Consider the following 23,711-nt stretch of genomic DNA (forward strand, 5'->3'; position numbering starts at 1 on the left):
AGAGCGTGGTCGCCAATATTGATGGATGGAGCATTTCTGACGTCCTGCCCCATGATGTTCGTTTTCTTGAGGTTGATGGTTAGGCCAAATTCATTGCAGGCAGCCGCAAACCTGTCGATGAGACTCTGCAGGCACTCTTCAGTGTGAGATGTTAAAGCAGCATCGTCAGCAAAGAGGAGTTCTCTGATGAGGACTTTCCGTACTTTGGACTTCGCTCTTAGATGGGCAAGGTTGAACAACCTGCCCCCTGATCTTGTGTGGAGGAAAATTCCTTCTTCAGAGGATTTGAACGCATGTGAAAGCAGCGGGGAGAAGAAAATCCCAAAAAGTGTGGGTGCGAGAACACAGCCCTGTTTCACACCACTCAGGATAGGAAAGGGCTCTGATGAGGAGCCACCATGTTGAATTGTGCCTTTCATATTGTCATGGAATGAGGTGATGATACTTAGTAGCTTTGGTGGACATCCGATCTTTTCTAGTAGTCTGAAGAGACCACGTCTGCTGACGAGGTCAAAGGCTTTGGTGAGATCAATGAAAGCAATGTAGAGGGGCATCTGTTGTTCACGGCATTTCTCCTGTATCTGATGAAGGGAGAACAGCATGTCAATGGTCGATCTCTCTGCACGAAAGCCACACTGTGCCTCAGGGTAGACGCGCTCGGCCAGCTTCTGGAGCCTGTTCAGAGCGACTCGAGCAAAGACTTTCCCCACTATGCTGAGCAGGGAGATTCCACGGTAGTTGTTGCAGTCACCGTGGTCACCTTTGTTTTTATAGAGGGTGATGATATTGGCATCGCGCATGTCCTGGGGTACTGCTCCCTCGTCCCAGCACAGGCATAGCAGTTCATGTAGTGCTGAGAGTATAGCAGGCTTGGCACTCTTGATTATTTCAGGGGTAATGCTGTCCTTCCCAGTACAATATAAACACAGGATAATGAATCAACACATTACAATATAAACACAGGGTACTAACTGGCACAGTACAATAAAAAAACAGGGTAATAACTGGCACCGTACAGTTTAAAAAATGTAATAACTGTCAAACTACAATATAAACACGGGGTAATAACTGACACAATACAATATAAACACAGGATAATAACTGACACAATACAACATAAACACAGGAAAATGAATGAACACATTACAATGTAAACACAGGGTAATAATTGGCACAGTACAATATAAACACAGTGTAATAACTGACACAGTACAATATAAACACAGGGTAACGACTGACACAGTACAATATAAAGACAGGGTAATAAGTGGCACAGTATAATATAAACACAGGGTAATAACCAGCACAGTACAATATAAACACAGGGTAATGAATGGACACATTACAATATAAACACAGTGCAATAACTGACACAGTACAATATAAACACTGGTTAATGAACTCACACAGTACAATATAAACACAGGATAATGAACTGACACAGTACAATATCAACACAGGGTAATGAATGGACACAGTACAATATAAACACAGGGAAATGCATGGACACATTACCAGATAAAAACAGTTCAATAACTGACACAGTACAATATAAACACAGGATAATGAACTGACACAGTACAATATAAACACAGGTTAATGAAAGGACACTTTACCAGATAAACACAGGGTAATGAATGGACACATTAGCAGATAAACACAGTGCAATAACTGTCACAGTACAATATAATCACAGGATAATGAACTGAAACAGTACAATACAAACACAGGGTAATGAATGGAGACATTACAATATAAACACAGGGAAATGAATGGACACAGTACTATATAAACAAAGGGCAAAGAACAGACGCATTACAATATAAACACAGGGAAAAGAACTGACACGGTACAATATAAACACAGGATAACGAATGGACACATTACCAGATAAACACAGAGTAATAACTGACGCAGTACAATATCAACATCGGATAATGAATGGACTCAGTACAATATAAACACAGGGTAATGAATGGACACATTAGCAGATAAACACAGTGCAATAACTGACACAGTACAATATAAACACTGGATAATGAACTGACATAGTACAATATAATCACAGGGTAATGAACTGAAACAGTACAATATAAACACAGGATAATGAATGGACACATTACAATATAAATACAAGATAATGAATGGACACAGTACTATATAAACAAATGGCAAAGAACAGACACATTACAATATAAACACAGGGCAAAGAACTGACACGGTACAATATAGACACAGGGCAAAGAACTGTCACAGTGCAACATAAACACAGGGCAAAGAACTGACACAATACAAAATAAACACAGATTAATGAACTGACACAGTACAATATAAACACAGGGCAAAGAACTGTCACAGTGCAACATAAACACAGGGCAAAGAACTGACACAATACAATATAAACACAGATTAATGAACTGACACAGTACAATACAAACACAGGATAATGAATGGACACAGTACCATATAGACAGTGGGTAATAACTGCTACAGCACAATATAAACACAGGGCAAAGAACTGACAGAGTACAATATAAACAAAAGGAAATGGACTGACACAGTACAATATAAAGACAAGATAATGAACTTACACAGTATAAGATAAACACAGGGAAATAACTGGCACAGTACAATATAAACACAGGGTAATAACTGACACAGTACAATATAAACACCAGATCACGAACTGACACAGTACAATATAAACAAAGGGCAAAGAACAGACACATTACAATATAAACACAGGGCAAAGAACTGACACGGTACAATATAAACACAGGATAACGAATGGACACATTACCAGATAAACACAGAGTAATAACTGACACAGGACAATATCAACACAGGATAATGAACAGACATAGTACAATATAAACACAGGGTAATAACTGACACAGTACAACATAAACACAGGGCAAAGAATTGACACAGTACAATACAAACACAGGATAATGTACTGACACAGTACAATATAATCACAGGATAATGAATTGACACAGTACAATCCAAACACAGGATAATGAATTGACACAGTACAATATAAACACAGGATAATGAACTGACACAGTACAATATAAACATAGGATAATGAACTGACACAATACAATATAAACACAGGATAATGAATTGATACAGTACAATCCAAACACAGGATAATGAATTGACACAGTACAATATAAACACAGGATAATGAACTGACACAGTACAATATAAACATAGGATAATGAACTGACACAGTACAATATAAACACAGGATAATGAATTGACACAGTACAATATAAACACAGGATAATGAACTGACACAGTACAATATAAACACAGGATAATGAATTGACACAGTACAATCCAAACACAGGATAATGAATTGACACAGTACATTATAAAAACAGGATAATGAACTGACACAGTACAATATAAACACAGGATAATGAACTGACACAGTACAATATAAACACAGGATAATGAATTGACACAGTACAATATAAACACAGGATAATGAACTGACACAGTACAATATAAACACAGGATAATGAATTGACACAGTACAATCCAAACACAGGATAATGAATTGACACAGTACAATATAAACACAGGATAATGAACTGACACAGTACAATATAAACACAGGATAATGAACTGACACAGTACAATATAAACAAAAGGAAATGGACTGACACAGTACAATATAAAGACAAGATAATGAACTTACACAGTATAAGATAAACACAGGGAAATAACTGGCACAGTACAATATAAACACAGGGTAATAACTGACACAGTACAATATAAACACCAGATCACGAACTGACACAGTACAATATAAACAAAGGGCAAAGAACAGACACATTACAATATAAACACAGGGCAAAGAACTGACACGGTACAATATAAACACAGGATAACGAATGGACACATTACCAGATAAACACAGAGTAATAACTGACACAGGACAATATCAACACAGGATAATGAACAGACATAGTACAATATAAACACAGGGTAATAACTGACACAGTACAACATAAACACAGGGCAAAGAATTGACACAGTACAATACAAACACAGGATAATGTACTGACACAGTACAATATAATCACAGGATAATGAATTGACACAGTACAATCCAAACACAGGATAATGAATTGACACAGTACAATATAAACACAGGATAATGAACTGACACAGTACAATATAAACATAGGATAATGAACTGACACAATACAATATAAACACAGGATAATGAATTGATACAGTACAATCCAAACACAGGATAATGAATTGACACAGTACAATATAAACACAGGATAATGAACTGACACAGTACAATATAAACATAGGATAATGAACTGACACAGTACAATATAAACACAGGATAATGAATTGACACAGTACAATATAAACACAGGATAATGAACTGACACAGTACAATATAAACACAGGATAATGAATTGACACAGTACAATCCAAACACAGGATAATGAATTGACACAGTACATTATAAAAACAGGATAATGAACTGACACAGTACAATATAAACACAGGATAATGAACTGACACAGTACAATATAAACACAGGATAATGAATTGACACAGTACAATATAAACACAGGATAATGAACTGACACAGTACAATATAAACACAGGATAATGAATTGACACAGTACAATCCAAACACAGGATAATGAATTGACACAGTACAATATAAACACAGGATAATGAACTGACACAGTACAATATAAACACAGGATAATGAACTGACACAGTACAATATAAACACAGGATAATGAATTGACACAGTACAATCCAAACACAGGATAATGAATTGACACAGTACAATATAAACACAGGATAATGAACTGACACAGTACAATATAATCACAGGATAATGAATTGACACAGTACAATCCAAACACAGGATAATGAATTGACACAGTACAATATAAACACAGGATAATGAACTGAAACAGTACAATATAATCACAGGATAATGAATTGACACAGTACAATCCAAACACAGGATAATGAACTGACACAGTACAATATAATCACAGGATAATGAATTGACACAGTACAATCCAAACACAGGATAATGAATTGACACAGTACAATATAATCACAGGATAATGAATTGACACAGTACAATATAAACACAGGATAATGAACTGACACAGTACAATATAAACATAGGATAATGAATTGACACAGTACAATCCAAACACAGGATAATGAATTGACACAGTACAATATAAACACAGGATAATGAACTGACACAGTACAATATAAACACAGGATAATGAACTGACACAGTACAATATAATCACAGGATAATGAATTGACACAGTACAATCCAAACACAGGATAATGAATTGACACAGTACAATATAAACACAGGATAATGAACTGACACAGTACAATATAAACATAGGATAATGAACTGACACAGTACAATATAAACACAGGATAATGAACTGACACAGTACAATATAATCACAGGATAATGAATTGACACAGTACAATCCAAACACAGGATAATGAATTGACACAGTACAATATAAACACAGGATAATGAACTGACACAGTACAATATAAACATAGGATAATGAACTGACACAGTACAATATAAACACAGGATAATGAACTGACACAGTACAATATAAACACAGGATAATGAATTGACACAGTACAATCCAAACACAGGATAATGAATTGACACAGTACAATATAAACACAGGATAATGAACTGACACAGTACAATATAAACACAGGATAATGAACTGACACAGTACAATATAAACACAGGATAATGAACTGACACAGTACAATATAAACACAGGATAATGAACTGACACAGTACAATATAAACACAGGATAATGAACTGACACAGTACAATATAAACACAGGATAATGAACTGACACAGTACAATATAAACATAGGATAATGAACTGACACAATACAATATAAACACAGGATAATGAACTGACACAGTACAATATAAACACAGGGTAATGAACTGACACAGTACAATATAAACACAGGGTAATAACTCACACAGTACAATATAAACACAGGGTAATAACTCACACAGTACAATATGAACACAGTGCAATCGCTGACACAGTACAATATAAACACAGGGTAATGAATGGACACAGTACAATATAAACCGAGGGTAATGAATGGACACAGTACAATATAAAAACAGGATAATGAATGGACACGGTACAATATAAACACAGGATAATGAACTGACACAGTACAATATAAACACAAGGCAATAACTCACACAGTACAATTTAAACATAGGATAATGAACTGACACATTACAATATAAACACAGTATGATGAACTGACACAGTAAAATATAAACACAGGGTAATAACCGACACTGTACAATATAAACACCGGATAATGAACTGACACAGTGCAACATAAACACAGGGCAAAGAACTGACACAATACAAAATAAACACAGATTAATGAACTGACACAGTACAATACAAACACAGGATAATGAATGGACACAGTACCATATAGACAGCGGGTAATAACTGGTACAGCACAATATAAACACAGGGTAATGGACTGACACTATACAATATAAACACAGGGCAAAGAACTGACAGAGTACAATATAAACAAAAGGAAATTGACTGACAGTACTATATAAAGAAAAGATAATGAACTTACACAGTATAAGATAAACACAGGGAAATAACTGGCACAGTACAATCTAAACACAGGGTAATAACTGACACAGTACAAAATAAACACCAGATCACGAACTGACACTATACAATATAAACACAGGGCAAAGAACTGACAGAGTACAATATAAACACAGGGTAATAACTGACACTATATAATATAAACACAGGGTAATGACTAACACAGTAGAATATAAACACAGGGTAATGAATTCACATTTTGCATCAAAAACACAGGGTAATAACTATCACAGTACAATATAAATACCAGGTAAAAACTGACACAGTACAATAGAAACACAGGATCATAACTGACGCAGTATAATATAAACATAGGTAAATAATGACACAGTACAATATTAAAACAGGGTAATGAATGGACACATTAAAATATAAATAAAGGGCAATGAACTGACACATTAAAATATAAACACAGGGTAATGAACTGACACAATACAATATAAACACAGGGTAATGAATGGACACAGTACAATATAAACACAGGGTAATGAATGGACACAGTACAATATAAACACAGGGTTGCAACTGACACACTACACAATAAACACAGTGCAATGAACTGACACAGTACAATATAAACACAGGGCAAAGAACTGACACAGTACAATATAAACACAGGGTAATGAATGGACACAGTACAATATAAACACAGGGTTGCAACTGACACACTACACAATAAACACAGTGCAATGAACTGACACAGTACAATATAAACACAGGGCAAAGAACTGACACAGTACAATATAAACACAGTATAATGAACTGACAGTGTACAATATAAACACAGGACAAAGAACTGACACACTACAATATAAACACAGGGCAAAGAATTGACACAGTACAATACAAACACAGGACAATGAACTGACACAGTACAATATAATCACAGGATAATGAATTGACACAGTACAATACAAACACAGGATAATGAAGTGACACAGTACAATATAAACACAGGGCAAAGAACTGACACTGTACAATATAAACACAGGGCAAAGAATTGACACAGTACAATACAAACACAGAATAATGAATTGACACAGTACAATATAAACACAGGGCAAAGAATTGACACAGTACAATACAAACACAGGATAATGAATTGACACAGTACAATACAAACACAGGGTAATGAATTGACACAGTACAATATAAACACAGGGCAAAGAACTGACACAGTACAATATAATCACGGGACAAAGAATTGACACAGTACAATATAAACACAGGGCAAAGAACTGACACAGCACAATATAATCACAGGATAATGAACTGACACAGTACAATATAAACACAGGGCAAAGAACTGATACAGTACAATATAATCACGGGACAAAGAATTGACACAGTACAATATAAACACAGGGCAAAGAACTGACACAGCACAATATAATCATGGGACAAAGAATTGACACAGTACAATATAAACACAGGGCAAAGAACTGATACAGTACAATATAATCACGGGACAAAGAATTGACACAGTACAATACAAACAAAGGGCAATGAATGGACACAATACCTTATAGACAGCGGGTAATAAATGACACAGTACGAAGTAAACAGAGGGAAATGAATGAACACATTACCATATAAACACGGGGTAATAACTGACATAGTACAATATAATCACAGGGTAATAACTGACACAATACAATATAAACACAGGGTAATGACTGAACAAAGAACAATATAAACACAGGGTAATAATTGTCACAGTACAAAACAAACACTGGTTCATAAATGACACTGCACAATTTAAACACAGGGGAATGATTGAACACATTATTATATAAACACAGGGTAATAACTGACACAGTACAATATAAACACAGGATAATGAACTGACACATTACAATATAAACAGAGGGTAATGAATGGACACATTACCAGATAAACACAGTGCAATAACTGACACAGTACAATATAAACACAGGGTAATGAATGGACACTTTACCATACAAACAGAGGGTAATAACTGACGCAGTACAATATAAACACCGGGTAATAACTGACACAGTGCAATATAAACACAGGATTATAAATGAACACATTACCATGTAAACCCAGGGTAATAACTGACACAGGACAATATAAACACAGGGTACTAACTGACATAGTACAATATAAACACAGGATAATGAACTGACACAGTACAATATAAACACAAGATAATGAACTGACACAGTACAATATAAACACAGGATAATGAACTGACACAGTACAATATAAACACAGGATAATAAATGAACACATTACCATGTAAACACAGGATGATGAACTGACACAGTACAATATAAACACAGGATAATGAACTGACACAGTACAATATAAACACAGGATAATGAACTGTCTGTCTCTGGGCACCGCTCACTTTCACTCACCCTGTCAATCGCTGCAGTTTCTCTCTCTTTCTCTGGACACCGCTCCCTCTCCCTCTCTCTCCCTGCATTTCCTCTCTCTATCTCTGGACACCGTTCCCTCTACCTCTCATTCCATGCAATTCCTCTCTATGTTTCTTGGCGGCGCTCCCTCTCCCACTCGCTCCCTGCAGTTCCTTTCTCTCTCTCTGGGTGCTGCTGTAACTCCTTCTCCCTCTCACTCCCTGAAATTCCTCTCTCTATCTTTGGGCAGCGCTCTCTCTCCCTCTCTCTCTCACTCCCTGCAGTTTCTCTCTTTGTCTCTGGGCACCACTCCCTCTTCCTCTTCCTCCCTGCATTTCCTCTCTCTGTATCTGGACACCGTTCCCTCTCTCTCTCACTCCCTGCAGTTCCTCTCTCTTCTCTCTGGGTGCTGCTGTAACTCCTTCTCCCTTTCACTCCCTGCAGTGCTTCTCTCTGTCTCTGGGTGGTGTCCCTCTCACTCTCACTCCCTGCATGGCTCAAAGACTGGTGTGGTAGAAGTAGGTTCTGATTTGTCGGGCACTGGCACCAGTACTGAGGAAAGTGGTGGCTGTACCGTTGGGACAGTCTATACCTGAACCGTGCTGGGACTAATGTTCTAGTGAGCTGCATAACTAGGGAAGTAGTTTTAAACTGAATAGTGGGAGCAAGGGATCAAATTTGGAAAGATATGGTAAATCAAGGAGTCGAAACAAGGTATTAATATGGGAAATGATAAACAGATTGTGACAGAAAGGGACAGAGCGTATAAATCTAAGAGTAAATCAACAGATAAGGCTAGAGGTTACAAAAATAACAAAAGGACAAAACTAAAGGCTCTGTATCGAAATGCACGGAGCATTCAAAACAAAACAGATGAAGTGACAGCGCAAATAGAAATAAATAAGTATGATCTGATAGCCATTACAGAGACATGGCTGCAGGACGACATAGATTGGGAACTGAATATTTAAGGGTACATGGCATTTAGGAAGGACAGGAAGCTGGGAAAAGGTGTAGGGGTAACTCTGTTAATTAATGATTTTATTAGTGCAATATAGAGGGATGACCAAAGTTCAGGAAACCAGGATGTAGAAGCAGTTTGGGTAGAGATGAGAAATTATAAAGGCAAGAAATCACTTGTGAGAGGGTGTACAGGCCACCTAATATTAACCACACTGTAGGAAAAAAGTAATGGCAACTTGTCAGAAAGGTACAGTGTTAATTATGGGGGATTTTAATCTCCATATAGTCTGGAAAAATCAGATGGGCAGAGATAGCCGAGATGAGGAGTACATAGAATGTTTTTGGGATAATTTCTTGGAACAGTACGTCCTGGAGCCAACCAGAGAGCAGACTATACTAGACCTGGCATTGTGCAATGAGATAGGATTAATTAATGACCTCATAGTTAAGGCACCCCTGGGCAGCAGCGATCATAATATGATTGAACTTTACATTCCGCTTGAGAGAGAGAAGAGTGGGTCCAAGACTAATATTTTAAACTTAAATAAGGGCAATTATGAGGGCATTAAAGCAGAGCTAGCTAAAGTGAACTGCAAATCAGGTTAAGGGTTAGGTCAATCGAGATGCAGTGGCAGACATTTAAGGGGATATTTCAGAATACACAGAATAGATACATTTCAATGAGAAAGAAAAATTCCAAGGGTGGGACCTGGCATCCGTGGTTTACTAAAACAGTTAAAGATAGTATTAAACTTAAAGAAAAAGCCTATAATTGTGCAAAGATGGGAGGCAGGTCAGAAGATTGGACAGAATATAAAAAACAGCAAAGAATGACTAAAAGATTGATAAGAAGGTAAAATTAGAGTACAAGAGAAAGCTCGCTAGGAATATAAAGACAGATAGGAAGAGTTTCAATAGATATTTAAAAAAGGAAAGAATTAACAAAGTGAGCATTCGTCCTATAGAAAGTGAGTCTGGGGAATTACTAATGGATAATAAGGAGATGGCATATGAATTGAACAGATATTTGGCATCGGTCTTCAGTATTGAGAATACAAGTAACATCCCAGTATTAGCTGTAAATCAAGAAATGGAAGGGAGGGAGGAACTCAAGAAAATTACAATCACCAGGGAAGTGGTACTGAACAAATTGTTGGAGCTGCAGGCTGACAAATCCCCGGGTCCTAATGGACTTCATCCTAGGGTGTTAAAAGAAATGGCTAGTGAGATAGTTGATGCATTAGTTTTAATTTTCCAAAATTCCCTAGGTTTGGGGAAGGTTCTGTTAGATTGGAAAAAAGCAAATGTAACTCCTTTATTCAAAAATGGAGGGAGACAGAAAACAGGAAACTACAGGCCAGTTAGCTTAACATCTGTCTTAAGGAAAATGTTAGAAGCTATTATTAAAGACGTTTAGCATTTAGAAAAATTCAAGGTAATCAGGCAGAGTCAACATGGTTTTGTGAAAGGGAAATCATGTTTAACCAATTTATAGGAGTTCTTTGAGGGAGTTACATGTGCTGTGGATAAAGGAACCAGTGGATGTATTGTACTTAGATTTCCAGAAGGCATTTGATAAGGTGCCACATCAAAGGTTATTGCAGAAAATAAAAGCTCATGGTGTAGGGGTTAACATATTGGCATGGATAGAAGATTGGCTAGCTAACAGGAAAGAGAGTAGGCATAAATGGGTCATTTTCTGGTTGGCAAAATGTAATGAGTTGTGTGCCACAGGGATCTGTGCTGGGGCCTCAACTTTTTACAATTTATATTAATGACTTGGATGAAGGGACCAAAGGTATGGTTGCTAAATTTGCTGATGATACAAAGATAGGTAAGAAAGTAAGTTGTGAAGAGGACATAAGGGGGCTACAAAGGGATATAGATAGATAAAGTGAGTGGGCAAAGACCTGGCAAATGGAGCATAATGTGGGAAAGTGGGAAATTGTCCATTTTGGCAGGAAGAATTAAAAAAGCATATTATATGGTGAGAGATTGCAGAGCTCTGAGATGCAGAGGGATCTGGGTCGCAAAAGGTTAGTCTGCAGGTACAGCAAGTAATTAGGAAAACTAATAGAATGTTATTGTTTATCGTGAGGGTAATTGAATACAAAAGTAGGGAGGTTATGCTTCAGCTATACAGGGCATTGGTGAGACCACATCTAGAGTACTGTGTACAGTACTGGTCTCCTTATTGAAGGAAGGATGTAAATGTATTGGAGGCAGTATAGAGAAGGTTTACTAGACTAATAACTGGAACGGGTGGGCTGTCTTATGAGGAAAGATTGGACAGGGTAGGCTTGTATCCGCTGGAATTTAGAAGAGTAAGCAGCAACTTGATTGAAACATATAAAATCCTGAGGGGTCTTGACAGGGTGGATGTGGAAAGGATGTTTCCTCTTGTGGGAGAAGATGAATTTGGTCTTTGCCCACTCACTTAACCTATCTATATCCCTTTGCAGCCCCCTTATGTCCTCTTCACAAATTAATAGCATAAAAATAAGGGGTCGCCCATTTAAGACAGAGAAGTTTTTTCTCCCAGAGGGTCGTGAGTCTTTGGAAATCTCTTCCTCAAATGGCAGTGAAAGCAGAGTCTTTGAATATTTTTAAGGTGGATTCCTGATAAGCAAGGGGGTGGAAGGTTATCGGGGGTAGGTGGAAATGTGGAGTAAGGGTGAATTTATTGAATGGGGGAACAGCCTCGAGGGACCGAGTGGCCTACTCCTGCTGCTGATTTGTATATTCTGTTGGTATGCAGTTCCTCTCTCTGCCTCTGGACGCTGCTGTTGTGCAACATTCCGTGGGCGGGTGGGCGACGTGGATGAAGTTTGTGCAAAGTTTCATTGAGAGTTTGGCGGAGCCGGAGATGGAGCCGGAGCGGGGCGGGCACTGAGCGGCCGGCAGCTTCCTGAAGGCACTGGGCTGGATGTGAAGTTGGCTGCGGGCAGTTCTGGCTGCAGAAGGATCGGAAGCGATGGACGGGGCGATCACCATCCTGTTGCTGTCTCTGGCCATGTTCGGGGGCTGCCTGCTCCTCGGGCTCATCCCTTTGGCCATCAGACTGCCCGAGGTGAGAGCCAACTTGCCAGCAATTGGAGCTGCCTATCGACTAACCCATCTTCCAATAGTTAGAGGATTCATGGCACCTTTCATTAATAGTTAGAGAGACAGGGCTATTCTTTCTTTGGTGTCGGGTGTTTAAAGTTGAACTTGTATCAAAGTCCTGTTGTAAAATTCTCAATTTATTGCACCCTTCCCTGTAACTATGTGGATTAACGTTCGTCTCTCGAAAACCTGCAGCTCCGCCAGATAATGTAAAACCAGGAGAGCAGGTAAACACTATCAGCAAGGTTAATGTGACCAGTTTCTCATTGAAATCTACAACGTTTATTGGCACTTTGCTGTGACCCACTCGTATAATTGAGCTCAAAAGGCAGTAAGCTTGAGTTTTGCAACTGTGAAATAGGCAATACGAACATTTAATAATTTAATCCATGTCGGGTCTTTCACCCTGCTGTGTGTCTGACTCAGTTCACACACGGGAATGTACCCTGTCAATGGCTTGCACACAATCGCAGTGACACCGCCGTATTCCGACTATCGGGAGAGTTAGAGCCCATAATGTTCCCAACCGAACGCTCCCCAGGTTCGTTCATATCTTTGAAAGAAACAAGTAAAAGTACAACACTGGGCGACAGTACTGTAGAATACAGGTCAGTCTCTGTATAACACTGGGCGACAGGACTGTTGGGTACAGGTCAGCCTCTGTATAACACTGGGCGACAGAACTGTTGGGTACAGGTCAGTCTCTGTATAACACTGGGCGACAGTACTGTTGGGTACAGGTCAGTCTGTGGATAACACTGGGCTACAGTACTGTTTGGTACGGGTCAGCCTCTGTATAACACTGGGCTACAGTACTGTTGGGTACAGGTCAGTCTCTGGATAACACTGGGCTACAGTACTGTTGGGTACAGGTCAGTCTCTGGATAACACTGGGCTACAGTACTGTTTGGTACGGGTCAGTCTCTGTATAACACTGGGCTACAGTACTGTTGGGTACAGGTCAGTCTCTGGATAACACTGGGCGACAGTACTGTTTGGTACGGGTCAGTCTCTGTATAACACTGGGCTACAGTACTGTTGGGTACAGGTCAGTCTCTGAATAACACTGGGCTACAGTACTGTTGGGTACAGGTCAGTCTCTGCATAACACTGGGCTACAGTACTGTTGGGTACAGGTCAGTCTCTGTATAACACTGGGCTACAGTAGTGTTGCGTACAGGTCAGTCTCTGTATAACACTGGGCTACAGTACTGTTGGGTACAGGTCAGTCTCTGTATAACACTGGGCTACAGTACTGTTGGGTACAGGTCAGTCTCTGGATAACACTGGGCGACAGTACTGTTGGGTACAGGTCAGTCTCTGTATAACACTGGGCTACAGTACTGTTGGGTACAGGTCAGTCTCTGTATAACACTGGGCGACAGTACTGTTGGGTACAGGTCAGTCTCTTTATAACACTGGGCTACAGTACTGTTGGGTACAGGTCAGTCTCTGTATAACACTGGGCTACAGTACTGTTGGGTACAGGTCAGTCTCTGTATAACACTGGGCTACAGTACTGTTGGGTACAGGTCAGTCTCTGTATAACACTGGGCTACAGTACTGTTGGGTACAGGTCAGTCTCTGTATAACACTGGGCTACAGTACTGTTGGGTACAGGTCAGTCTCTGTATAACACTGGGCTACAGTACTGTTGGGTACAGGTCAGTCTCTGTCTAACTCTGGGCTACAGTACTGTTTGGTACGGGTCAGTCTCTGTATAACACTGGGCTACAGTACTGTTTGGTACGGGTCAGTCTCTGTATAACACTGGGCGACAGTACTGTTGGGTACAGGTCAGTCTCTGGATAACACTGGGCGACAGTACTGTTTGGTACGGGTCAGTCTCTGTATAACACTGGGCTACAGTACTGTTGGGTACAGGTCAGTCTCTGGATAACACTGGGCGACAGTACTGTTTGGTACGGGTCAGTCTCTGTATTACACTGGGCTACAGTACTGTTGGGTACAGGTCAGTCTCTGAATAACACTGGGCTACAGTACTGTTGGGTACAGGTCAGTCTCTGGATAACACTGGGCTACAGTACTGTTGGGTACGGGTCAGTCTCTGTATAACACTGGGCGACAGTACTGTTGGGTACAGGTCAGTCTCTGGATAACACTGGGCTACAGTACTGTTGGGTACAGGTCAGTCTCTGTATAACACTGGGCTACAGTACTGTTGGGTACAGGTCAGTCTCTGTTTAACTCTGGGCGACAGTACTGTTGGGTACAGGTCAGTCTCTGTATAACACTGGGCTGCAGTACTGTTGGGTACAGGTCAGTCTCTGTATAACACTGGGCTACAGTACTGTTGGGTACAGGTCAGTCTCTGTATAACACTGGGCTACAGTACTGTTGGGTACAGGTCAGTCTCTGTTTAACTCTGGGCGACAGTACTGTTGGGTACAGGTCAGTCTCTGTATAACACTGGGCGACAGTACTGTTGGGTACAGGTCAGTCTCTGTATAACACTGGGCTACAGTACTGTTGGGCACAGGTCAGTCTCTGTATAACACTGCGCGACAGTACTGTTGGGTGCAGGTCAGTCTCTGTTTAACTCTGGGCGACAGTACTGTTTGGTACGGGTCAGTCTCTGTATAACACTGGGCTACAGTACTGTTGGGTACAGGACAGTCTCTGAATAACACTGGGCTACAGTACTGTTGGGTACAGGTCAGTCTCTGTATAACACTGGGCTACAGTACTGTTGGGTACCGGTCAGTCTCTGTATAACACTGGGCTACAGTAGTGTTGCGTACAGGTCAGTCTCTGTATAACACTGGGCTACAGTACTGTTGGGTACAGGTCAGTCTCTGGATAACACTGGGCGACAGTACTGTTGGGTACAGGTCAGTCTCTGTATAACACTGGGCTACAGTACTGTTGGGTACAGGTCAGTCTCTGTATAACACTGGGCGACAGTACTGTTGGGTACAGGTCAGTCTCTTTATAACACTGCGCTACAGTACTGTTGGGTACAGGTCAGTCTCTGTCTAACTCTGGGCTACAGTACTGTTTGGTACGGGTCAGTCTCTGTATAACACTGGGCTACAGTACTGTTTGGTACGGGTCAGTCTCTGTATAACACTGGGCGACAGTACTGTTGGGTACAGGTCAGTCTCTGGATAACACTGGGCGACAGTACTGTTTGGTACGGGTCAGTCTCTGTATAACACTGGGCTACAGTACTGTTGGGTACAGGTCAGTCTCTGGATAACACTGGGCGACAGTACTGTTTGGTACGGGTCAGTCTCTGTATTACACTGGGCTACAGTACTGTTGGGTACAGGTCAGTCTCTGAATAACACTGGGCTACAGTACTGTTGGGTACAGGTCAGTCTCTGGATAACACTGGGCTACAGTACTGTTGGGTACGGGTCAGTCTCTGTATAACACTGGGCGACAGTACTGTTGGGTGCAGGTCAGTCTCTGGATAACACTGGGCTACAGTACTGTTGGGTACAGGTCAGTCTCTGTATAACACTGGGCTACAGTACTGTTGGGTACAGGTCAGTCTCTGTTTAACTCTGGGCGACAGTACTGTTGGGTACAGGTCAGTCTCTGTATAACTCTGGGCGACAGTACTGTTGGGTACAGGTCAGTCTCTGTATAACACTGGGCTGCAGTACTGTTGGGTACAGGTCAGTCTCTGTATAACACTGGGCTACAGTACTGTTGGGTACAGGTCAGTCTCTGTATAACACTGGGCTACAGTACTGTTGGGTACAGGTCAGTCTCTGTTTAACTCTGGGCGACAGTACTGTTGGGTACAGGTCAGTCTCTGTATAACACTGGGCTACAGTACTGTTGGGTACAGGTCAGTCTCTGTATAACACTGGGCTACAGTACTGTTGGGCGCAGGTCAGTCTCTGTATAACACTGCGCGACAGTACTGTTGGGTGCAGGTCAGTCTCTGTTTAACTCTGGGCGACAGTACTGTTGGGTACAGGTCAGTCTCTGTATAACACTGGGCTACAGTACTGTTGGGTACAGGTCAGTCTCTGTATAACACTGGGCTACAGTACTGTTGGGTACAGGTCAGTCTCTGTATAACACTGGGCGACAGTACTGTTGGGTACAGGTCAGTCTCTGTATAACACTGGGCTACAGTACTGTTGGGTACAGGTCAGTGTCTGTATAACACTGGGCTACAGTACTGTTGGGTACAGGTCAGTCTCTGTATAACACTGGGCGACAGTACTGTTGGGTACAGGTCAGTCTCTGTCTAACACTGGGCGACAGTACTGTTGGGTACAGGTCAGTCTCTGTATAACACTGGGCTACAGTACTGTTGGGTACAGGTCAGTCTCTGTATAACACTGGGCGACAGTACTGTTGGGTACAGGTCAGTCTCTATAACACTGGGCGACAGTACTGTTGGGTACAGGTCAGTTTCTGTATAACACTGGGCTACAGTACTGTTGGGTACAGGTCAGTGTCTGTATAACACTGGGCGACAGTACTGTTGTGTACAGGTCAGTCTCTGTTTAACTCTGGGCTACAGTACTGTTGGGTACAGGTCAGTCTCTGTATAACACTGGGCTGCAGTACTGTTGGGCACAGGTCAGTCTCTGTATAACACTGGGCTGCAGTACTGTTGGGCACAGGTCAGTCTCTGTATAACACTGGGCTCCAGTACTGTTGGGCACAGGTCAGTCTCTGTATAACACTGCGCGACAGTACTGTTGGGCACAGGTCAGTCTCTGTATAACACTGGGCTACAGTACTGTTGGGTACAGGTCAGTCTCTGTATAACACTGGGCTACAGTACTGTTGGGTACAGGTCAGGCTCTGTAAATCACTGGGCTGCAGTACTGTTGGGTACAGGTCAGTCTCTGTATAACTCTGGGCTACAGTACTGTTGGGTACAGGTCAGTCTCTGTATAACACTGGGCTACAGTACTGTTGGGTACAGGTCAGGCTCTGTATATCACTGGGCTGCAGTACTGTTGGGTACAGGTCAGTCTCTGTATAACTCTGGGCTACAGTACTGTTGGGTACAGGTCAGTCTCTGTATAACACTGGGCTACAGTACTGTTGGGTACAGGTCAGTCTCTGTATAACACTGGGCTACAGTACTGTTGGGTACAGGTCAGTCTCTGTATAACTCTGGGCTACAGTACTGTTGGGTACAGGTCAGTCTCTGTATAACTCTGGGCTACAGTACTGTTGGGTACAGGTCAGTCTCTGTATAACACTGGGCTTCAGTACTGTTGGGTACAGGTCAGGCTCTGTATATCACTGGGCTGCAGTACTGTTGGGTACAGGTCAGTCTCTGTATAACTCTGGGCTACAGTACTGTTGGGTACAGGTCAGTCTCTGCATAACTGTGGGCGACAGTACTGTTGGGTACAGGTCAGTCTCTGTATAACTCTGGGCTACAGTACTGTTGGGTACAGGTCAGTCTCTGTATAACACTTGGCTACAGTACTGTTGGGTACAGGTCAGTCTCTGTTTAACTCTGGGCTACAGTACTGTTGTGTACAGGTCAGTCTCTGTTTAACTCTGGGCTACAGTACTGTTGGGTACAGGTCAGTCTCTGTATAACACTGGGCTACAGTACTGTTGGGTACAGGTCTGTCTCTGTATAACTCTGGGCTACAGTACTGTTGGGTACAGGTCAGTCTCTGTATAACACTGGGCTACAGTACTGTTGGGTACAGGTCAGTCTCTGTATAACACTGGGCAACAGTACTGTTGGGTACAGGTCAGTCTCTGAATAACACTGGGCAACAGTATTGTTGGGTACAGGTCAGTCTCTGTATAACACTGGGCTACAGTACTGTTGGGTACAGGTCAGTCTCTGAATAACACTGGGCAACAGTACTGTTGGGTACAGGTCAGTCTCTGAATAACACTGGGCAACAGTACTGTTGGGTACATGTCAGTCTCTGTATAACACTGCGCGACAGTCCTGTTGGGTACAGGTCAGTCTCTGTTTAACTCTGGGCGACAGTACTGTTGGGTACAGGTCAGTGTCTGTATAACACTGGGCTACAGTACTGTTGGGTACAGGTCAGTCTCTGTATAACACTGGGCGACAGTACTGTTGGGTACAGGTCAGTGTCTGTATAACACTGGGCGACAGTACTGTTGGGCACAGGTCAGTCTCTGTATAACACTGCGCGACAGTACTGTTGGGTACAGGTCAGTCTCTGTCTAACACTGCGCGACAGTACTGTTGGGTACAGGTCAGTCTCTGTATAACACTGGGCGACAGTACTGTTGGGTACAGGTCAGTGTCTGTATAACACTGTGCTACAGTACTGTTGGGTACAGGTCAGTCTCTGTATAACACTGGGCGACAGTACTGTTGGGTACAGGTCAGTCTCTGTATAACACTGGGCGACAGTACTGTTGGGTACAGGTTAGTCTTTGTATAACACTGGGCTACAGTACTGTTGGGTACAGGTCAGTCTCTGTATAACACTGGGCGACAGTACTGTTGGGTACAGGTCAGTCTTTGTATAACACTGGGCTACAGTACTGTTGGGTACAGGTCAGTCTTTGTATAACACTGGGCTGCAGTACTGTTGGGTACAGGTCAGTCTCTGTATAACTCTGGGCTACAGTACTGTTGGGTACAGGTCAGTCTCTGTATAACACTGGGCTTCAGTACTGTTGGGTACAGGTCAGGCTCTGTATATCACTGGGCTGCAGTACTGTTGGGTACAGGTCAGTCTCTGTATAACTCTGGGCTACAGTACTGTTGGGTACAGGTCAGTCTCTGCATAACTGTGGGCGACAGTACTGTTGGGTACAGGTCAGTCTCTGTATAACTCTGGGCTGCAGTACTGTTGGGTACAGGTCAGTCTCTGTATAACACTTGGCTACAGTACTGTTGGGTACAGGTCAGTCTCTGTTTAACTCTGGGCTACAGTACTGTTGCGTACAGGTCCGTCTCTGTATAACACTGGGCTACAGTACTGTTGGGTACAGGTCAGTCTCTGTATAACTCTGGGCTACAGTACTGTTGGGTACAGGTCAGTCTCTGTATAACACTGGGCTACAGTACTGTTGGGTACAGGTCAGTCTCTGTATAACACTGGGCTACAGTACTGTTGGGTGCAGGTCAGTCTCTGAATAACACTGGGCAACAGTACTGTTGGGTACAGGTCAGTCTCTGTATAACACTGGGCTACAGTACTGTTGGGTACAGGTCAGTCTCTGAATAACACTGGGCAACAGTACTGTTGGGTACAGGTCAGTCTCTGAATAACACTGGGCAACAGTACTGTTGGGTACAGGTCAGTCTCTGTATAACACTGGGCAACAGTACTGTTGGGTACAGGTCAGTCTCTGTAAAACACTGGGCAACAGTACTGTTGGGTACAGGTCAGTCTCTGTCTTACTCTGGGCGACAGTACTGTTGGGTACAGGTCAGTCTCTGTATTACACTGGGCTACAGTACTGTTGGGTACAGGTCAGTCTCTGTATAACACTGGGCTACAGTACTGTTGGGTACAGGTCAGTCTCTGTATAACTCTGGGCGTCAGTACTGTTGGGTACAGGTCAGTCTCTGTATAACTCTGGGCGACAGTACTGTTGGGTACAGGTCAGTCTCTGTATAACACTGGGCGACAGTACTGTTGGGTACAGGTCAGTCTCTGTATAACACTGGGCTACAGTACTGTTGCGTACAGGTCAGTCTCTGTATAACTCTGGGCGACAGTACTGTTGGGTACAGGTCAGTCTCTGTATAACACTGGGCGACAGTACTGTTGGGTACAGGTCAGTGTCTGTGTAACTCTGGGCTACAGTACTGTTGGGTACAGGTCAGTCTCTGTATAAAACTGGGCAACAGTACTGTTGGGTACAGGTCAGTCTCTGTATAACACTGGGCGACAGTACTGTTGGGTACATGTCAGTCTCTGTATAACACTGGGCAACAGTACTGTTTGGTACAGGTCAGTCTCTGTATAAAACTGGGCAACAGTACTGTTGGGTACAGGTCAGTCTCTGTATAACACTGGGCTAAAGTACTGTTTGGTACAGGTCAGTCTCTGTATAACTCTGGGCTACAGTACTGTTGCGTACAGGTCAGTCTCTGTTTAACTCTGGGCGACAGTACTGTTGGGTACAGGTCAGTCTCTGTATAACACTGGGCTAAAGTACTGTTGGGTACATGTCAGTCTCTGTATCACACTGGGCTACAGTACTGTTGCGTACAGATCAGTCTTTGTTTAACTCTGGGCGACAGTACTGTTGGGTACAGGTCAGTCTCTGTATAACACTGGGCGACTGTACTGTTGGGTACAGGTTAGTCTCTGTATAACTCTGGGCGTCAGTACTGTTGGGTACAGGTCAGTCTCTGTATAACACTGGGCGACAGTACTGTTGTGTACAGGTCAGTCTCTGTAATACTGTGGGCGACAGTACTGTTGGGTACATGTCAGTCTCTCTGTAACTCTGGGCTACAGTACTGTTGGGTACATGTCAGTCTCTCTGTAACTCTGGGCTACAGTACTTTGGGTACAGGTCAGTCTCTGTAATACTGTGGGCTACAGTACTGTTGGGGACAGGTCAGTCTCTGTATAACACTGGGCAACAGTACTGTTGGGTGCAGGTCAGTCTCTGTATAACTCTGGGCGACAGTACTGTTTGGTACAGGTCAGTCTCTGTATAACACTGGGCGACAGTACTGTTGGGTACAGGTCAGTCTCTGTATAACTCTGGGCGTCAGTACTGTTGGGTACAGGTCAGTCTCTGTATAACTCTGGGCGACAGTACTGTTGGGTACAGGGCAGTCTCTGTATAACTCTGGGCGACAGTACTGTTGGGTACAGGTCAGTCTCTGTATAACACTGGGCAACAGTACTGTTGGGTACAGGTCAGTGTCTGTGTAACTCTGGGCTACAGTACTGTTGGGTACAGGTCAGTCTCTATAACTCTGGGCGACAGTACTGTTGGGTACAGGTCAGTCTCTGTTTAACACTGGGCGACAGCACTGTTGTGTACAGGTCAGTCTCTGTATAACTCTGGGCTACAGTACTGTTGGGTACAGGTCAGTGTCTGTGTAACTCTGGGCTACAGTACTGTTGGGTACAGGTCAGTCTCTGTATAACTCTGGGCTACAGTACTGTTGGGTACAGGTCAGACTCTGTCTAACTCTGGACGACAGTACTGTTGGGTACAGGTCAGTCTCTGTATAACTGTGGGCGACAGTACTGTTGGGTACAGGTCAGTCTCTGGATAACTCTGGGCTACAGTACTGTTTGGTACAGGTCAGTCTCTGTATAACACTGGGCTACAGTACTGTTTGGTACATGTCAGTCTCTGTATAACACTGGGCGACAGTACTTTTGGGTACAGGTCAGTCTCTGTATAACTCTGGGCTACAGTACTGTTGGGTACAGGTCAGTCTCTGTATAACACTGGGCAACAGTACTGTTGGGTACAGGTCAGTCTCTGTATAACACTGGGCGACAGTATTGTTGGGTACAGGTCAGTCTCTGTATAACACTGGGCGACAGTACTGTTGGGTACAGGTCAGTCCCTGTATAACATTGGGATGCAGTACTGTTGGGTGCAGGTCAGTCTCTCTCTAACACTGGGCTAAAGTACTGTTGGGTACAGGTCAGTCTCTGTAATACTGTGAGCGACAGTACTGTTGGGTACATGTCAGTCTCTCTGTAACTCTGGGCTGCAGTACTGTTGGGTACATGTCAGTCTCTCTGTTACTCTGGGCTACAGTACTTTGGGTACAGGTCAGTCTCTGTAATACTGTGGGCGACAGTACTGTTGGGTACAGGTCAGTCTCTGTATAACACTGGGCAACAGTACTGTTGGGTACAGGTCAGTCTCTGTATAACTCTGGGCGACAGTACTGTTTGGTACAGGTCAGTCTCTGTATAACACTGGGCAACAGTACTGTTGGGTACAGGTCAGTCTCTGTATAACTCTGGGCGACAGTACTGTTGGGTACAGGTCAGTCTCTGTATAACTCTGGGCGTCAGTACTGTTGGGTACAGGTCAGTCTCTGTATAACTCTGGGCGACAGTACTGTTGGGTACAGGGCAGTCTCTGTATAACTCTGGGCGACAGTACTGTTGGGTACAGGGCAGTCTCTGTATAACACTGGGCTACAGTACTGTTGGGTACAGGTCAGTGTCTGTGTAACTCTGGGCTACAGTACTGTTGGGTACAGGGCAGTCTCTGTATAACTCTGGGCGACAGTACTGTTGGGTACAGGGCAGTCTCTGTATAACTCTGGGCGACAGTACTGTTGGGTACAGGGCAGTCTCTGTATAACACTGGGCTACAGTACTGTTGGGTACAGGTCAGTGTCTGTGTAACTCTGGGCTACAGTACTGTTGGGTACAGGTCAGTCTCTGTATAACTCTGGGCGACAGTACTGTTGGGTACAGGGCAGTCTCTGTATAACTCTGGGCGACAGTACTGTTGGGTACAGGGCAGTCTCTGTATAACACTGGTCTACAGTACTGTTGGGTACAGGTCAGTGTCTGTGTAACTCTGGGCTACAGTACTGTTGGGTACAGGTCAGTCTCTGTATAACACTGGGCTACAGT

At 42.5% G+C, this 23,711-nt stretch overlaps 1 protein-coding gene across 2 annotated transcripts in view; it reads left to right on the top strand.

Annotated features, from left to right (window-relative positions):
* Positions 1–12,882: 12,882 nt before the first annotated feature.
* LOC137365033 (zinc transporter ZIP9-like) overlaps positions 12,883–23,711 on the top strand; it is a 160,088-nt gene continuing 149,259 nt past the window's right edge. For both annotated transcript variants that reach the window (XM_068027896.1, XM_068027895.1), the window contains exon 1: positions 12,883–13,144. In XM_068027896.1, coding sequence (XP_067883997.1) covers positions 13,049–13,144 — 96 coding nt within the window. In that variant the 5' untranslated portion in view covers positions 12,883–13,048. The remainder of the gene's footprint in view (positions 13,145–23,711) is intronic.

The sequence above is a fragment of the Heterodontus francisci genome, chromosome 3 (genome assembly GCF_036365525.1).
Source record: "Heterodontus francisci isolate sHetFra1 chromosome 3, sHetFra1.hap1, whole genome shotgun sequence".
NCBI classification, from domain to species: Eukaryota; Metazoa; Chordata; class Chondrichthyes; order Heterodontiformes; family Heterodontidae; genus Heterodontus; species Heterodontus francisci.